Here is a 19,722-nt window from a genome sequence, read left to right as displayed (position 1 = left end):
ATATGTATATAGCATGAATAAACAAAAGTACTTTGCTTAAGTAGGTACATTTCTGAAAAATAAATTATGACTCAGAATTCAGTGAACTGGTTTTCCTTTCCTTTAGTCCCCAACTCCCTTTCCAGAGCAGAGCAACTAAGCCTCAGTGGATTATTGTTATTTTGGAGCTCCTACCAGCTCTGAGATCCTGAAGGCCATGACTCATTCCCTTCAAATGCACTTTCTAACATGCACATACATGCAATCTTTCATATGTTATTTCAGGGTTTAGAGCCCTTCTGTAGCTCACTCACAGATCACCTCTAGAGAATGAGTCCTTAGACAGTGATGCTTGAGCTTCTAAAAACTTGTTTTCATTTCTGATTGATCTTCAGTTTAGGAGTTCATAACACTGAATTCTCCCCTTTCTCTCTGCCTAACCATCCAATGCTTTCATTTAAGCAACTAATTATAAAAACAAACATTTTCATGTTCCAAGGAAGCTGACTATTTAAAGGAACCCCAGACTGGATGCTTTTGCAAAGTGAATAATATCACATATTTTATAAATCTGGACATTCTTAACACCAGCTCTTCTTAATGCATAAGAACATGGCGTCGGCTTGCTTGCTTCTATTTAATTGAACTTAGAAAACAAATTAGATAAATGGTAGGTAAGATGTTCTAAGATTTTAACTCCTTTTAGTTCCCAGCTATGTGAAGCTATTAGTAAAGCAGGTAAAGATCTTCAGAATTTCCTTCCAGACAAGCATCTATTTTTGGCAAGCTCCCTAAAATCTCTGTCACAACAGCATATGATGTATCCTGGGGGATATGTGGTCTCAACTTTATCAATAGACCTAAATCTCTTTAAAAATAGCATTCAAGTGTCTTACAGCAATGGCTTGAACTGTGGCCAGGTAGAGAATGGCAAGATCATCGAGGTCCTGAGATAGTTTCAATCCAGTGACCTATAGGGATGAAGAAAAGAAAAGATGGAGCCATGGTTAGAGATAGTTCCCATGAAACACGCTCAGATGTGTTTTCTTGCCGAAGCAAGTTCATATGCAAATCCCCTTTTTGTAAGCTGAACGTGAAGCGACTACTAAATTGTTTAATCTCCAGACCTGGAAAAAGTATTCTTTCTTCCCCCAAAGAAAATGCCTTGCCTTGGATTAGAGAAAAACAAACCAAATAGTATAAGGAGATTGTGTGTGGTTTTTCTTAGGAGATTGTGTTTGGTATTTATTAGCATGGAATGAATTAAATATCTTTCTTCTTATCTGAAAACATTATTCTTTTATTACCAACACCTATTCTCTTTGGCTTACAGAAATCAACATGTAGCACTGGCATTCTAGTAAAAGATGATATTATTCTGAGCTCTGCTACTGTCAGAAATCAGTGGGGTATTCAGAGTAAACTAACATGTCTCCTATAAATGTTATACCTACTAGGGGATCATTTAGAATCTGTGGTTTGCAAGGGAATTCCATTAAAGTCAACCTGAACCACATGCCTTTTTATGGAGCATGTCAATTTCTTAGAGGTTCCAGGACAACAGGTTACTGGATTTGGGTAGTTTCAAGACTTGTTCATGTTCTCACTTTCATGTCTCCCGTTTGTGAAGGTGTTCTCTTGGGACATTTCTAGAGGGTGAAGACAGGTGGTTTCTTTAAGTCTAGTCCGAAGCTGGTGGGCATCAATGCCACAGTTCACTTTAGATTTTCATGACAAAATTAATTTATGTCCAGTACTCTTGCCTGGAAAAATCCCATGGACGGAGGAGCCTGGTAGGCTGCAGTCCATGGGGTCACTAAGAGTCAGACATGACTGAGCAACTTCACTTTCACTTTTCACTTCCATGCACTGGATAAGGAAATGGCAACCCACTCCAGCGTTCTTGCCTGGAGAATCCCAGGGATGGGGGAGCCTGGTGGGCTGCCGTCTATGGGGTCACACAGAGTCGGACACGACTGAAGCAACTTAGTAGCAGCAGCAGCAATGGTGTATACATTCCTGAGTTCAATGAAGTGGTGACATGCAGCCGTACTAAAACAGGGGAGCCTAGTGGTCTACCCAGGTCTCTGTCCTTCAATTGCTCCAGCCCCACTTATCATTTTTTCCAGATTCCACCCCCAGCCAGGATTAAGGCGTCAGCCTTGGCTTGTTACAGGGCACAGATATCACTCCACTACCCAAACCAGAAACCTGGGAGCACTTTCCCCTGACTTTTCTCTCCCTTCTTGTATTTAATCAGTCTCCAAGTCTTGTACATTTGAGCTCCCAAATCTATTTTGAATCCATCCCCTCTCTTCATCCTGTCAGTCACCTCCTTAACCCAGGTCTTCAGCACATTCTTCCTGATTGCTGAAATAGCTCCTGATCAAATCTCCCTGTTTCAAATGGGGCTTGCTCCTCTCTACAAGGGAGCTAGTGCTTATTCTCAAAAGTAAACTGATCATGTGAAAAATTCTATCTCCATTTCCCTCATTCTGAAGCAGAAACACCTTCCCTGTCTTCTATGAGTGATTCTGCCCACGGTCAGGCCTGCTCTTTTCACCAGTGTCTCGTCTTTTCTGTCCTAACTTAACATCCTGTGTTCTGGTGGGTTTTTTTGTTTTTTTTTTTTTTTTAAATGGTACTTCTTTTAAAATGTCTTGGCTGATGGCTCAGGGGGTAAAGAATTCGCCTGCAATGCAAGAGACACAGGAGGTGTGGGTTCGATCCCTGGATCAGGAAGATTCCCTGGAGTAGGAAATGGCAACCCACTACAGTATTCCTGCCTGGAGAATCCCACAGGAGCCTGGCAGGCTGCACTTGGTGGGATTGCAAAAAGTGAGACACGACTGAGCACATGGCACATGCTTATTTATTTATTTATATTTTAACTTTTTATTTATATTTTAACTTTTTGGCTTCATAGCCTGTGGGATCTAGTTCCCTGACCAGGGATTGAACCCATATCCCCTGCAGTGGAAGCACAGTCTTAACCACTGGACCACCAGGGAAGTCACCCAGCTGTTCTGATTACTCATCTAAGTCTGCTAAAGTGGGTATTCCTGAATTCAGTAGAGCTACCTGCTGATAGATTTTTGGGGGTAGATTATGAAGCCACTCAATGAGAGTAATGGTGTTGATATGAACACAAAGGAGCATGGGAGGTTTGAAGGAGAAACCAGAAAGGAGCTCTTGGGGTACATATTCTCCAGCCAAGAACTCTGAAGGAACATCTCTCAGAAAGTTCTCCAGAGGCCTAAATATGCAGTAAGGATGTTGGAAGTAGGAGAACATGAACCACACCAATACCATAGAGGTTTATGACACAGAGGAGAAAGCAGTTTGCCTCAGAGAGAATCCAGAGGTTCATGGAAGCCAGAACCTAGGTGTCCTGACAGACTCTGTGTCACTCACCACAGTGTCTCCCATGCCTGCCGCTGAGCCTGGCACACAGCAGCACTAAGTTAGCACTTGTTGGGTGTGTGGCACTTCAATGCTCCTTTTTCTTTAAGAACACCATTCTCTCTTCTAACATCCTATCCCTCTCTGTCATATACAATTATAAAAGTGAAAAAAAATAAGTGAAAGTGTTAGTTGCTCTGTCGTGTCCGACTCTTTGGGACACCATGGACTACAGCCCACCAGGCTCCTCTGTCCGTGGAATTCTCCAGGCAAGAACACTGGAGTGGGTAGCCATTTCCTTCTCCAGGAGGTCTTCCCAATCCAGGGATCAAACCTGGGTCTCCTGCACTGCAAGAAGATTCTTTCCTGTCTGAGCCACTAGGAAAGACAGTATTTATTACCTCAGCCCCTCATAAATTCACAGAGGTGGAGTGGGTATATCTTCTCTACACCCCAAGAAAGAAAAACACTGGACCATCACTTAATAGTTGCTTATTCCATGCTCTTCCCCCTCCCCAACCTCCACACTTTCTCTTCCTCATCAGAGAAGTGATTTCTATGAGACTGCAGTAAAAGAAAGTAAGTTAAAGTGTTAAGTTGCTCAGTCATGTCTGGCTCTTTGAAACCCCATGAACTGTACCTTGCCAGTCTCCTTTGGAATTCTCCAGGCAAGAATACTGGAGTGGGTAACCATTCCCTCCTCCAGGGGATCTCCCTGACTCAGGAATCAAACCCAGTCTTCAGGAAGATTCTGCAGGCAGAACCTTCATTGCAGGCAGATTCCTTACTGTCTGAGAAACCTGGGAAGCCCCAAGAATACTGGTGTGGATAGCCATTCCCTTCTCCAGGGGATCTTTCCAACCCAGGGATCAAACCCGGGTTTCCAGCATTACAGGCAGATTCTTTTTACCATCTGAGCCACCTGGATTGCCATTTCCTACTCCAAGGGATTTTCCTGACCCAGAGATTGAACTCATGTCTCCTGCATTGGAGGCAGATTCTTAACCACTGCACCACCTGGGACGCAAAAGAAGTGACCCTGTAGGTTATATACAGCTTTTGTGTGATTTAGAAAATGGTGCTCCTGCTAGGTGGACTAAATGCAAGACATTCCATTGAGAAGAGTGAATTATAAAAAGGAGCAGAGTGGACAGGATTTCAGCCCTGCCCTAAGTCCCCTCAGCTGAACACCCTGTGTGTGCACCAGCCCCAGGGAGTGCAGTGGTCCTTGGTAAAGATCACAAGTCATAAATGGTCTCTCTCTCTCTTCTTCACAACTGGCCTGACCTCAACAAGTTAGGGAAAGTTATTGGGCCACAGTTTAGAGCTCTCTTCCAGAGTCAGTCCAATAGGTAGGCTACCTTTGGCCTCCTCTCGCTGGCTGTCAATGAGATGTGAATCAGACCATGATTCTCCATGTGGTTGGGTACCAGTCTGTTTGGCAGATCAACATCCATCCACAGGAGGGTCCTGAATGCCACATATGGATAAACTGTGATGGAGGGTTTTGACTTTTTATATAGATGCATTTTCCTATTAATTTACTAGGGCTCTATATAATAACATTGACTGTGTAACTGGTTCTGATATTCTTCTCAATTAGTAAGAACCTATAAGAGAGGAGGACTAAAATACCACTAGATTTAGTTTTCTTAATCCCAGCAGCTATTCATGAGAACTTCCCCAAAGTATTTATATTCAAGCAGAAAGAAACCATGGACCCTTCTCTAAATTCTGAATGTTTTCAAAGCTCAGAAATCATAGCGAAGAAAAGAGAAGACAGTTTCTTTTCTTCAGAAACTGGGAATGAGATGATCAAGGTAAATGAGTACTAAATTTAACTCTTGAGCTGGTTTACTAGTAGCTATGGCAAAAAAAGAAACATGGTGGATGGCACAGCCTTTCTTTTATGACAAATAAAACATATCATTCTTCAAGACAGACAAAATTATTCCTGGGGAGGAATTTATTACATGGACCATCATATGGAAGGTATTCCGTATCAAAAGGGAGTAATAAGCAAGAATTCTCCCATGGCTATTTCCAACATTCCCTCACCACTAACACCAGGGCCATGAGTTGACATGTGGCTCAGTGAAAGACACTTCTCTCTAAACTGTGAAATTACTATGGCCCAGGGTCCCTGCTTTTTTGACATCTCACCTGATTTGCCAACAGAGACAGTAGAAGAACAGATAATCATTTGATTCTCCCTCAAGTATCAGGTATCCCAGCCTCATCTTGACAAAAATCAAATGGCAGTCAACCCAAGATGGAACTTTCTAAGGTGTGTCTGTCATGAGGACCCCTCAGGAGGCTACAGAGGACCCTCATGGAGCTATCATGGGAAGAGGTGGCAGTGCCCTGGAAATGCCAGGGATGTCCTGGGGGAGGTACAGATTTGCAACCAGCCAGAAAGCTGGAATAGGCCAGAGGAGCTAATACTCCGGCTAAAGTCTCAATGGCTCCATCAGTAAGAAGATATGAAAAGGAAGCCTAAGTGGAAGGAATTTGTTTATAGATGCACATATGCCTCTTTCAAATGCTTGGGAGAGAGTGAAATGAGTGGGGAAGCCCCCATGGAGAGTTGCAATGGGAAGCATATTTTATTTATTTTGACTATTGTGAATGAAGACTGTAACAGAAAACATTCATAATTAATATTTAGAGGCATATGGTGGCCAAAGAGACGTGAATTGCAATGGATAATTTCAACCTCTTAGGTATGACTGTAAAACATTTATGTAAATACTGTTGGGATTTATAAAGGTGAAAGAAAGATGATACACTTTGGAGTAAGATTTCTCTCTAATTGACTGCAGGACAATTGTGAGTTTTGTTACCTGTCTGAGCCTCATTTTTAAAAAATCTGTAAAATAAGAATAATAATACTTCAAGGTATTTAATGATTAAGTAAGTTATCTTTTGCAAAGCATCTAACTTTTTCCACAAGCTGTACCAAATCGACAAGAGCTAGACACTTACAGCGCTTAATAAATGTTCATACTCTTCCCTTTTCTCTTAATAAATGTTCACTTCTGTTCTCCTGAATTACATGAGGGGCTCAATCTCATTCACTAATTGGGACATAGAAATAAAAGATCTCCTGCAACACGCTGTGGGTACTCCCAGGGTATCAGCGATAGGGACTGAAGACCAGTAGTGGTACAGGGTGGGGAAGGTAGAGCAGAAAGAGTGCTGGGCGTCAGCATCAGGATCATGTGAGAATGGCCTGGACATCTAGGAGTGTGGAGAAGCAGTGTGCCCCTGATGAGTGCCCAGCAATAGGACAGTGGAAGACTCACTTTCAAGGACTTCTTAGAGAAGCCTTAGTCCTTATCAGCCTACACACTTCCATTCATTCTGTGAAAGGAAAGACACGTGATCTTCACCCTGGACTTCAGCTGAAATCCTGTTGCCCCTAGGCAGCTGTGTGAACTTGAGCTTGTCTCTTAACTCTCTCCCGGGATTTGAGTTAAAGGCAGGTTTCCTGTGACCCAACTTCTAGTTACTGAACTTTTGGTGGGGGCCCAGCAATCTGCATTTTTAGCAAGGCCTGAATGCATGATAAATGGTAGGAATGATTGCCCTAAACCTTGGTTATGTCAATTATAGGTCCATAGGCCATGGAGTAGTTGAGATTATAAACAAAGGTCTATTAGTAATTTAGTTAGCTAAATTTTTCCCTTCTTAGTTGTTCAAAAAATTAAGTGATTATGTATATTGGTAAAAAAAAAATGCTTAGAAATAGATCTCGAGGGGTTTCTAAAGATTATGAAAGACAAGAAAATGGGATTCTCTGTCATAAGATTTTCTAGGGTCATTAGAGCTTGATGGAGTATCCAAGGCTCAAGGGAATTGACTGAAAGCTTTTCAGAACACAAAGGAACAAAAATCACTCTGCTTGTTCAGTCAATAATGAAGGAGGAGATGATGGGCGTATAGCAAGGAAATAAGGAGGATCAGAGAAAGATTTCTGGTAAACCTCTGGAGAGAGGCCAGAGATCGGAAAACAGGTCTCAGATAGTCAGCAGCCTGCAAGAGAAAGAGAGATAAAATTTCCCTAAAATATTTATAGGTTATCAGTATCAGGGATGGAGACCAACACTTGGCATTGGCAAAAACTCACCCAGAAATAGGAAATGCATATAAATGTATTAATACAATGTGATAGGCCAAATTTAGGTTAACATCCCCTGACTACCCTATCAAACACTAATTTGGGCACTGCTGTAAAGGGCCTTTGCAGATGGAACTGGTTACTAGCCAGTTGATCTTAAAATAGGGAGATTACCCTGGATTATCCATTTGGGCCCAATGTAATCCTGTGAGGTATTAAAAGCAGAAGAGGAAGACAGAGAGTCAGTCAAGAGATACAGTAGAATAATGCAGGAGAGATGAGGTAGAAGTGGAAATTAGAGAGATTCAAAGCATGGAAGGACTTGATCTACCATTGCTGGCTCTGAAGATGGAGAAAGAGGACGATGAGCCAAGGAATTCATGTGGCCTCTCGAAGCTGAGGATCCCTAGCTGACAGCTATGTTGGAAACAGGCACCTCTGTCTTACAACTGCACAGAGCTGAATTTGGCCAACAACTTGAAGGATTTGATAGCAGATTATTCCCAGAATCTCCCTTAGTTCTGGTCTTGTGAAAATAGGAGCAGAGAAACCAGTTGGGCCAGCCTGGGTTTCTGACCTACATAACTGTGAGATAATAAATTTAAGCCTTGAACTTCCCTTGTGGACCAGTGGTTAAGAATCTGCCTGCCAATGCAGGAGACAAGGGTTCGATACGTTGTCTGGAAAGATTCCACATACCATGGAGCAACTAAGCCTGTGCACCTCAACCACTGAGGCCTGTGCACCCTCAACAAGAAAAGCCACCACCAGGAGAAGCCTGAATACCACAACAAAGAGTAGCCCCCACTCGCCACAACTAGAGAAAGTGTGTGCATAGCAACGAAGACCCAGCAGAGCCAAAATTAAATACACAATTTAAAAATAAATATAAAAAAATAATGTAAGCCACTAAGCTTGTGGCAATTTATTACAGAAGCAATGGACAGCTAACACACATATGACAACTGGAGGATGGACTGACATTCTCCTTCACAGCCTATTCTGTTGGTGAACTCTATACCAAGAACACTAGGCCATTTGCTGTTTCCCAGATGTACCGGGTGGAGTAGGAAATGGCAATCCACTCTAGTATTCTCGTGTGGAGAATTCCATGGACAGAGGAGCCTTGCAGGCTATGGTTTATAGGGCCGCAAAGGGTGAAGCGACATGACGGAAGCGACTTAGAACAGCGCAGCACAGATGTAGCAGGTACTTCACACCTTCATCTACCTTGCTTCTGATATGCTGAATCTAAGTCTAAAAAATCTAAATCTAAAACAATCATATATTTTAATATGCACTTGTACCAGTATAAACAAGGCTGTTTTGGTCAACAGTCCTGGTTCACATTTGCTGTCATATAACCCTGTCTTGGATTTACACACAACTTGGATCCCATCCTGGGTCCTCTGGCCTTAATTATTTCCCATTATTCATCTTTTAGGTCTTCCTGGCAGATTTCCACCTGATTTACTCCTCAATCTTTTATCATTATACAGTATCTTGAGAAAGGATCCTGTTCACAATCCACACTGCCCCCTAGCCCCAGTTTTATTTGTCATTTGGTATATACAGGGAAGATAAAAAGCACTAAGAAAAGACTGATTCTATACGGCAATTTTTTTAAAAAATCACTAAACTGAAGGAGAAATATTTCAGACATATTGAAAACAGAGCAAAAGGAATGCCAAAAATACAAAGATCTAATTTTTCATTTGAGAATGTCAGTGACCTTGGTTTGAACTGACTGGGTTCTACTACTACTTCTGGTCTTTTCTACCCTGAGTGAATTATTTAGACTCTCTGACCCTCAATTTCTCCATTCATTTCAATGCGGTAATAATACTGTCTTGCAGGGTTATAAAGAAAGTTGGTGATGATGCTTGGAAGGCATCTATCATGATGCTTGGTAGGTCATGATTCCTGAAAATAACAGCACCTATTACAAATCATCATACTAGCTGGTAAATGAGCTGCTTTAATAAAAAAAAATACATTATCCGAAAACCAGTTAAATGATACTGAGGATATTAAACTTCATTATAGGAGTCAATTTTTCATTGGCAAAAACAATATGTGAAAGAATGGTACATAAAACAATATTAAATCAGAACAAAAAAATCAATAAACTCATGTCAAAGAGTCCACGTGTTTCCAAGGCTTACAAATATATCACTCAAATGGTGCTTAATTGGTCCATGAGCTTCCAACTAGATCATCCATCTCCCAATCAGATGAAGCCACAGGGATACAGCCTCTGGCTTTTCTGCACACACTCACCAGAATTGCTGACTCCCCCACATCTGACTCTGTTTAGCGATGTCTGTCTCTAGCTGGGAGTCAGTCCTCTGGGAACTGGCTAAGATCTCATCGCGCTTCTTTCCTGACTCCCTCCTAGTTTTCCACAGGCACGCTGCACTGTGCTTGCTTTGAAGAGCCCTTGGAGCAGCACTCAACCTCTCCAGCAGTTTGAGCAGCATATGGCCTTATGTTAGAAATCACAGCTCTTCAAAGAACCAGAAAATAACTTTGCATTCTGGGTAGTGTTGTACTTGCAAAATGAAGCAGGGAAAACACGTTTCAGCCAATTGGTGAATATGGCGTGTTTTCACCTCCCGGTATGTCTCTGAGGTAATTTACTTCTCTGAGTGGGCGTTTCAGGAAAATAATTTTTAAAAACCCACCATAACAAAGAGGTTGTATTGATTTGAGAATAAGCACTGGCTGTGTACACAAGGAGGCAAGGACTCTTCTACAACTCTACAGCCCTAGCTGTTTTGTAAGGCACACCAAAGCTGAGTTTCCTATCATATTGATGAGGAAACTGAGGGCTGAGAATTTAAACACTCAAGTGTAGAAGTGTGCTCAGTCACTCAGTTGTGTCTGAATCTTTGTGACCCCACGGACTGTGGCCCACCAGGCTCCTCAGCCCGTGGGATTTTTCAGGCAAGAATACTGGAGTGGGTAGCCATTCCAGGATCCCCTGGGAAGACCTCCGGGACGGAACCCACATCTTCTTATGTCTCTGGCATTGGCAGGTGGATCCTTTATCACTAGTGCAACCTGGGAAAGAGAAGACTAATCTCTACACTTGTATGAAACATGGTTCTTATGAAGGACCAAGTGATTGTTTAGTTTCTCTAGCTGATTGTCTGTAGCTGGAGGCCTTGGTGGCTGGTAGGTACCATTGGTTCTGGGCCTAAGGTGGATGGCTTGTGACTGGCTGCCTGGGATTCAAAGGCCATCTTGTAAACATGCAAGGAAGGGCCACTGAGCAGGACCTACAATTCAAAAGTGACTGCCGTTGCTGTCCGTCTGCTGTGTGACAGTCTCTCCATTTGACTCTGACAAGGACCTTGCAAGGAAGCCTCTGCAGCTCCTGCTTACTGACAGCAGACGGACCTCACAGAGCTAACCTCAGAGGTCACGCACCGCTGGCACATTCTCAAGACACGTCTGACTTCATAATCCTGGGCTCACTTTATTGTTTCACTTGAGTAAAAGCTATCCAATCAATCACTCAAAATGAAAATCACACATACATCCCCTATAAGACACACAACCATTAGTGGTAGTATTTAGCTTCATCTCTCTCTATGACCACATGACCACATCATACTTCTTTAAAAAGTATTGCTTTTGTTTTTAAAGAACCTAGAATCATTGGTGTTAAACGTTTTGATGTTGATTGCTGTTATCCAACCTCCTTTCAAGCATCAGATGCATGCCCCTCACCCCTCCATGCCTCATTTATCAAGAGGCAAGGAGAAATATTTACATAGGTGGCTACTTGGTTCAAGCATACTATTAAGTTGCCCACCCTCTAACCATCACTCTTTTGAGTCCAGTGCCACAGGTCAATCCTGCATCACCGAAGGAGAAATGAAACAGCTAGTAACCTGGCAGGAAGCCAATTCTCACCAGAATAAAAGAAAGTGATTCTATCAAGCCTCATGGAAGGATTCCTGAGTTTTGCCCTGTTCTATTTAAGAGGGTAGACACCTAAAGCGGAAGGGTTTAGAGCCAGGTCAAACCAGGAGTGGTGATTACTTCTGAAATCTGAGTCAGTGAGGGTGGAAAGAAAAATAGAACTGTTATTGAGCAAAGATAGGGTTAGAGCTTAAATCCAAGAATCAGGGTAAGGGGAAAAACGGGAGAACAAGCATGAGGGCTAGTGGTCAGACAAGCGGAGCAGGGAATGGGCTGCAGAGTATGGTTCAGTGTGAAATCATGCATGATAGAGCTGTGGGGAGTCCTTTTTATAGTCAGTGCATCCCACAAAGTCCAGAGGTATGAGTTAAGGAAGCCTCGGGATAGGTAACCCACCCCAGCATTCTCAGGCTTCCTTGATAGGCTTCCCTTAGGCTCAGACAATAAAGAGTCCTCCTGCAATGTGGGAGACCTGGGTTTGATCCCTGGGTTGGGAAGATCCCCTGGAGGAGGGCATGGCAAGCCACTCCAGTATTCTTGCCTGGAGAATCCCCATGGACAGAGGAGCCTGGTGGGCCAGTATCCATGGGGTCGCAAAGAGCTGGACATGACTGAGCGCAGCACACAGCACATGGGTGTGTATCCTAAAAGTTGGGATTCCTGTTTTCATCTAAGCTCTGCTGCTTCTTGGCGTTGTGGCCTTGGCAGGTCACTGTTCCTTCCTCCCTTGGCAAGTGAAGGCTGAAATAACTGCTTAACCAGAAGGCAATTATTCAGTGCCCATCTTTGATCTAAGCACTGTTGGAATTAGAAACTAAATAAGCCATAGCTCTTACAATCAAAATTTTTTTCTAATACATTTAAAGCACATGTTGCTTTGTGACAACTCTGATCTTATTGTTTTTAGTACAAATTATGAATTTTGCATTCAAATCTTCAATGTAGGTTTTAATCCTGCTACTATATTTTCAGCTGTCTTTATTATTTCCTTTGTTTTCTCATTCCATTGCCTCGCTATCTGAGCTCATTTTTTTCTAATAAGTTTCTGCCCTCTTTCACAGAGATGTGCTTTGAAAAAAAATCCTATTGAATATGCCAAGAAGTTTTAAAATACTTTCTTTTGGTTTCAGTAGTAAGTAATTTTTAAGAGGCCTTTCCCTTAAGCATTCAAAATGGTATTTCTTTTACTTTGTATGCAACATGTTTTTCCTAAGGGACTCACTTTATTATTATTTTTTAAATTCACTTTTACTAGGGCACTATACATATTCAGTATTTCCCAGCACACTGTATACATGATTTACTCTCAGCCCCACTCACTGTAACTTGGGTTTGCCTCTTCAGATCTATAGCTAGTTGCCATTTCCCAGAGTCTAGCAGTTTTTATTTTGTGTAGCTTTGTTGGCCTGAGGGGGATGACCACTGCCTGGCTTTCTAACCCTAGAGCAGATGACAGACATGTAAAGCTACCCCCCTCTGTCCAATTCACAGAGTTTCCCTATCTCTGCCCCATTAAGAGAGTTTGATACAGGGTCCTCAGACTGCAGCCCATCAGCATACATCCTAAATCAGCCTTCCAGCCCGCTGGCTACTTGGGTTGGCAGCTTTCTAATGGACTGAACTGAAAGGGAAGATAAGGTTCGGGTTGTGGAGGAGTTCTGGGAAACTAAGCTCACTGGCTGCTTCCAAAAAGCAAAGCAAAACAAAGCAAAAAATCTTAACCATCAGCAGTAGAGTAGAGGGATGACTGCTCTGTTTTTAGGTTTAAAGGAACCTTGCAATTTTAAGCTAGGGACCAGGAAGTGGAGAGGTCCCAACATTTGCAAGGCTGATGGTTTATTTTGTTCATATGTCAGACATTACATTTCTCAAACAAGTTATTAAATACATTTAATCTTTTTGATTCTGTAAAACCTTCCCAGATCCTCCCTAAGAGAGTCAATTCTAATTTTTCTAGTTGAATGTCATCTTAATTGTTTAAGTCAGCACAAGTTTATGCTCTTTTCTTGCATCTTCACAGATATTTTCAAATGAAGCAGAGAAAGGCTGCATCAGGGTTTGTTGCCCAAATGCCACCTAAAAAATTCAAACTCAGGCATTTACTGAGTACCTCTTTTGGCTTATACAGATGTCTGTATTACAGGGATCACATGTTGTGTACATACACACATATACACACACACTAACACATGTACAATATTATTCCCCCAATTATCATGTGAACTTGAAACAGGTAGAGTTTCAAGTCTGTTTTCCCTCAGTTTAGCCTAGGCCTGCACAAAGTAGGTGATCAATAAAGGGTAAGAGAAAAGAGCCAACCATGGAGAGAGAAAAGAATTGGGAGAGTGTGCTGTTGCTGAAGCAGAAGAACAGGGAGTGGCCATTGGTTCTCAGAGATTTTTTATTACCTAGATAAAATGCTAAGTGCAATCTATCACTGGTTAGACAGTGACATATGGACCCCAAAATTGTAAACATTCACCCACCATGCTCTCCTCCCCTCTAGAACACTGCACATACTGTGATTCCCTTGGTCATAAACCCTGTTTTCTATTTCCCTTAGTGTCAATGTCACCTCCTATCTGAAGCTTTTCTTGACTGCTGAGACCACGGTGGGCCATCATCTTCTATATGTCTATCGAGCCTTGGGCAGTGAGTGGCATCTGGAGCCTGAACTTGCATCCGTATTGCCTGTTTATATAAATCATATATTGTTCTTGCCCTACTGGGATTTTCTTAGTAGGGCTTGGCACAAAATAGGCATCAAATAAATTTTTTCTGAATGAGTGTTGCAGAAAGTAGTCACTGTAGGTTCTGGCAAAAGGATAAAATGACAAATAGATTCAGGGTGATTATTTGGATGTTATCCAAAACTGGACTGAGGGAAAGAGATTTGAACATAGATACAAAAATTCTCAAGAAAATACTAGCAAACTGGATCCAACAACACATCAAAAGGACCACACACCATGATCAAGTAAGGTTTATTCCCAGGATGCAAGGATTTTTCAATATATACAAATTAATCTAGTTCTTTGAAAACTGATACAAATGTGATACAAACTGAAGAATAAAAACCATATGATCATCTCAATAGCTGCATAAAAACTTTTCAACAAAATTCAACACCTATTTATGATTAAAAACTCTCCAGAAAGTGGGCATAAAAGAAAACTATCTCAACATAATAAAGGCCATATATGACAAACTCACAGCTAACATCATACTCAATGGTGAAAAACTAAAAGCATTTACTCTAAGATTAGGAACAAGACAAGGGTGTCTATTCTCGCCACTTTCACTCAACATTATTTTAGACGTCCTAGCCATGGCAATCAGAGAAGAAAAAAGAAATAAAAGGAATCCAAACTGGAAAAGAGGAAGTAAAACTGGTACTGTTTGCAGATTACATGACACTGTACATAGAAAATCCTAAAGATGCTATCAAAAAACTACTAGAGCTCATCAATGAATTCAGCAAAGTTGAAGGAAACAAAGGAATATGCAAAAATCTGTTGCATTTCTATACACTAACAATGAAAGATCAGAAAGAAAAATTAAGGAAACAATCTCATTTACCACCACATCAAAAAGAATAAAATACCTAGGAATAAACCTACCTAAGGAGGCAAAAGACCTGTACTCTGAAAGCTATAAGACACTGATGAAAAAAACTGAAGATGATACAAACAGATGAAAAGATATACTATGTTCTTGAATTGGAAGAATTAATATTGTCAAAATGACTATACTACCCAAAGCAATCTACAAAATTAATGCAATCCCTATCAAATTGGCAATTTTCAAAGAACTAGGTAAAAAAAAAAAATTAAAATGTGTATGGAAACACAAAAGACTCTGAATAGCCAAAAGAATCTTGAAGTAGACTAGAACTGGAAGACTCATGCATCCTGACCTCAGACTATATTACAAAGTTACAGTAATCAAAGTAGTATAGTACTGGCCCAACAGAAATACAGATCAATGGAGCAGGATGGAAAGCTCAGAAATAAACCCCCACATCTATGTTTAATTATTCTATGACAAAAGGGGAAAGAATATACAATGGAGAAAAGACAGTCTCTTCAGTAAGTGCTGCTGTGGAAACTGGATAGCTATATGTAAAAGAATAAATTAGAACATTCTCCACTACCATACAAAAAATAAGCTTGAAATGGATTAAAGACTTAAATATATGACCAGATACTATAAAACTCCTAGAAGAAAACAGACAGAAAGCTCTTTGACATAAATAACAGCAACATCGTCCTGGATCCATCTCTTAGACTAATGAAAATAAAAACAAAAATAAACAAATGGGACCTAATTAAACTTAGAAGCTTTTTCACAGAAAAGGAAACCATAAACAAAACAAAAAGACAGCCCACAGAATTGGAGAAAATATTTGCAAATGAAGTAACTGACAAGGGATTAACCTCCAAAATATATAAGCAGTTCATGCATCTCAATCTAAAAAACCAGACAACCTAATCAAAAATGGGCAAAACATCTAAATAGATATTTCCCTAAAAAGACATAGAGATGATCAAAAAGCAATGAAAAGATGCTCAACACTACTAATTATTTGTTGTTGTTGTTGTTCAGTTGCCAAGTCATGTCTGATTCTTTGTGATTATTAGAGAAATGCAAATCAAAATGCAATGAGTCATCACCTCATCAGTCAGAATGGCCATAATCAAAAACTCTACAAACAAAAACGCTACAGAGGGTGTGGAGAAAAGGGAACCCTGCTACATTGTTGGTGGAAATGTAAGTTGGTACAGCCACTACGGAGAACAGCATGGAGGTTTCTTAAGAAAACTAAAAACAGAACTACCATATGATATTTCAATCTCACTACTGGGCAAATACTTGGAGAAAACCATAATTTAAAAAGATACAGGCACCCCAACATTCATTGCAGCACTATTTACAATGGCCAAGACATGGAAGCAACTGAAATGGTCACTGACAGAACATTTTTTTTTGTCCATGCTGAATGGACAAAGAAGATGAGGCACATATATACAATGGAATATTACTCAGCCATCCAAAAGAATGAAATAATGCCATTTGAAGCAACATGGATGGGCCTAGAGGTTATCATGCTAAAAAAAAGTAACAGAAGTTGGACAGAGAAAGACAAATATCAATGACATTATTTATATGTGGAATCCAAAAAAATAATACAAATGAATTTATTTGTAAAACAGACTCACAGGCTTCAAAAACAAACTTATGGTTATCAAAGTGGAAAGGTGTTGGGGAGGGATGAATTAGGAGTCTGGGAATTAACATATATATACTACTATATATAAAATAATCAACAAGGACCTACTGTATAGCACAGAGAACTCTACTTAATGTTCTGTAATAACCTATATGGAAAAAGAATCTGAAAAAGAATAGATATATGTATATGTATAACTGAATCACTTTGTTGTACACCTGAAACTAACACAGCATTTTAAATCACTTATACTCAAATATGAAATAAATTTTTTAAAAAATGAGATTTGAGGGGAAATTTCTAGCCTAGAATTTCCTTTCTTGTATCTTATCTAGGTCATCTTCTCCTTCCAGTTTCGTGAGGTACATTCATAGAATGACAGCTATGCAAAGGTAAGGCCACCCCAAGGGCAATTGTGAAGGGAAATCCCTGCTAAGAAACATCAGGTGATGTGTGAAGTATGTTTATAAAACAATAAAACTTCTAAAAAAGTAAATACAGGGACTTCCCTTACAGTCCAGTGGTTGAGACTGTGCTTCCAGTGTAGGGGGTGCAGGTTCAATCCCAGGTCAGGAACTAATACCCCACATGCTGCAGTGCATGGTCAAGACATTAAATACATCAACAAACAAACCTGTATTCATATACTGCTTCAACAGAAAGAGAGATCTTCGCTCTAACAATATAGCAGGATTTTTTAATACAGTTGGGCATATGTCCCCATGCAAGACATCGCCTTTGGTGAGTACATACCTATTTGTACTTAATCTAACAAGACAGACGCTCTTCAAAGCACTCATTGGCTTGTTTGGAATCCCATTCTGTGTTTGAGCTAACTTTATTGGAATCCTGATGATGGAAATTCTTAAGTCTCTGGATGTCAGGCTTGGTTTTAAGAAACAGACAAAGCCCTTGGGTAAAAAGCTTTAATTTTTATTTCTTTGTTTCCAGTTTTTCATTCATTCTTTTTTTTTTGGTTGTGTCATGTGACATGTGGCATTTTAGTTCCCCAACCAGGGATTAAGCCTGGGTCCCCTGTAGTGGAAGCATGGAGTCTTAACCACTGAACTGCTAGGGAAGACCCTTCTTTAACACTTTAAGTATCTCCTGTATTTTGCTTTAGATATTTGTCTCTAAGACATGGATTTTTGCATTCATACAAAATGTGCCCTTCCCTTAAGTTCTGTTTGTACCCAGAAAGTCAGCCATCTGAAAGTACGACTTTCCAGCTATAGCCTAGGGCACATGGACCTCTCCGGACATTCCTCTTCTGTCTCCATGGGCCAAATAGGAGGCCAAGTTCATTATTTTTTGCATGGGCATGCTTCACGGACTCCAGACAGACATTGCCCTCGCTATGTCCAATGTTCTTTTCTATCATGACTCCCTTTCATACACAGAAGTTGACTGTGTCAAATAGGTAATGAAAGGAAAGACTAGGTCTTTCTGTTGGCTACACAAAAATATTTAAAATAATCCTAATAGAATTAACCACAAAACCAAAGCTTGTTAAGTCTTGAAGCTCCTCAAGCCAGCAGGCCTGCTCCTCTGTCACATAGTGCATAAAGCTTGCACTGCTTACGGCTTCCATTCTAAAGCCCTGCCGTAAGGCACCTCACACTTTGCTTCTCAACGGGACATCTGGATTCTGAATTCATGACTTCTTTTCCTCTTTGTGGTCTCTCCTGGCCTCTTGGACCTGAAGTTTATCTCTTTTTTCCTAGCTTTCACATGCTTTATCCATCCTCAAACACGATTCTTAGCGCTAAGTTACCCTTAACCACCCAATCTTGCTTGGCCATCAAGATATTATCTCTTAGCTTAGGTGGTTGTGAGCACTTCCATCAAGGACATGCTGGCACCTCCAGCCCCAAATCTCTGAACTAAAAGTGAGTCTAAAGGTCACTAACAGCTGAATTTACCCACTAACATAAGTTATTAACTTTATTTTACTTTACCAATGTTTATCTGAAATTCTAATAATGTTAGCCTACACTCTGAACATCCCTGACTACAGAGTCTAGGCAGATGTGTGGCTGTGGCAAGCTAGACCATGGGTGGTAATATTTACCACTTCTTTACCCAGCAGCCTGGATATGGAGATGGAAAACATGAATCCACAAACTGATGTAAATAGAAAAATTGCATAGGCAGGGGCTCAACTTCTAGTTGCTCCATGGGACAAAGAGGCAGCAGTAGCTACAAGCAAGAAATCCTGCTTTTAACACTCTCAAGGTTGGCTCAGAAACAATGGGAACTTTCAGCAGATCGTCCTATGTAGTTGCAAGAACCCTCAACAGCAGTACATCTGCAAGAAGCCAGTGGGCTGTTGGCCGGCTTTGTTTATATTTCCTCTTTTTTCCTTCTCCTCAACTTTGCTTCTTCCAACTCTGGAGCCCTTTGGCCCGCCGTCACCTTCGTGCAAGAACTGACTGTTACTTACCATGCCCTTTAGTGTCAGATCTGCTAAGGGAGACCGGTTGCCATGGAAATCTGGCCAAACATGTAAATCAACAGTGAGGAAACCCACAGGCTGAGCCTTCTTAATCAGATCCAGGTGACTGTTCAAATATGCATATACACTCTGGCGTCTGGAAGAGAAGAAGATGTTGTTTTTAAAAGGGGGGTTAGGGTCAGGGAGCAAACTGCTCTGTAGAAAGAAACTGTTTGTACTCCTACATCAGATCCAGAAAGTAAGTGGGGTCCCAAAAAGCTTCAGCAAAAAATTACCCCCAACTTACAGACATCAGCAAACCACACTCTCAGATCACACTGTGCTCTCACCAAGGACAGGAAACATGTCCTGGTGGAAGGTGGAAAGGTCTGGACGCAAAAGACCAGATCCAAGAATGGCTTTTCTCCATAGTAGGTATGTAACCATGAAAAAGTTATTCAAACTTTCTGAATCACTCTCTTGGCATCTGTAAAAAAAGCCATTATAATTCCTGCCCAACTGACCTCATAGGATTATTGTGAAGATCAAAGGAGACTATGCAGGTGAAGATACATGATTCTGCAAACTGTACAGTGCTGGACATATGTAAAGGATTTTTAAAAATCA

At 40.9% G+C, this 19,722-nt stretch overlaps 1 protein-coding gene across 10 annotated transcripts in view; it reads right to left on the bottom strand.

Moving 5' to 3' along the window:
• FGGY (FGGY carbohydrate kinase domain containing) overlaps positions 1-19,722 on the bottom strand; it is a 483,924-nt gene that overhangs the window by 100,812 nt on the left and 363,390 nt on the right. For all 10 annotated transcript variants that reach the window (XM_043461161.1, XM_043461164.1, XM_043461163.1 and 7 more), the window contains 2 exons: positions 19,105-19,252; positions 876-950 (listed from right to left, as the gene is read on the bottom strand). In XM_043461161.1, coding sequence (XP_043317096.1) covers positions 876-950; positions 19,105-19,252 — 223 coding nt within the window. The remainder of the gene's footprint in view (positions 1-875; positions 951-19,104; positions 19,253-19,722) is intronic.

Source organism: Cervus canadensis, chromosome 2, assembly GCF_019320065.1.
Source record: "Cervus canadensis isolate Bull #8, Minnesota chromosome 2, ASM1932006v1, whole genome shotgun sequence".
Lineage (NCBI taxonomy): Eukaryota > Metazoa > Chordata > Mammalia > Artiodactyla > Cervidae > Cervus > Cervus canadensis.
This window is presented reverse-complemented; position numbering and strand designations above follow the sequence as displayed.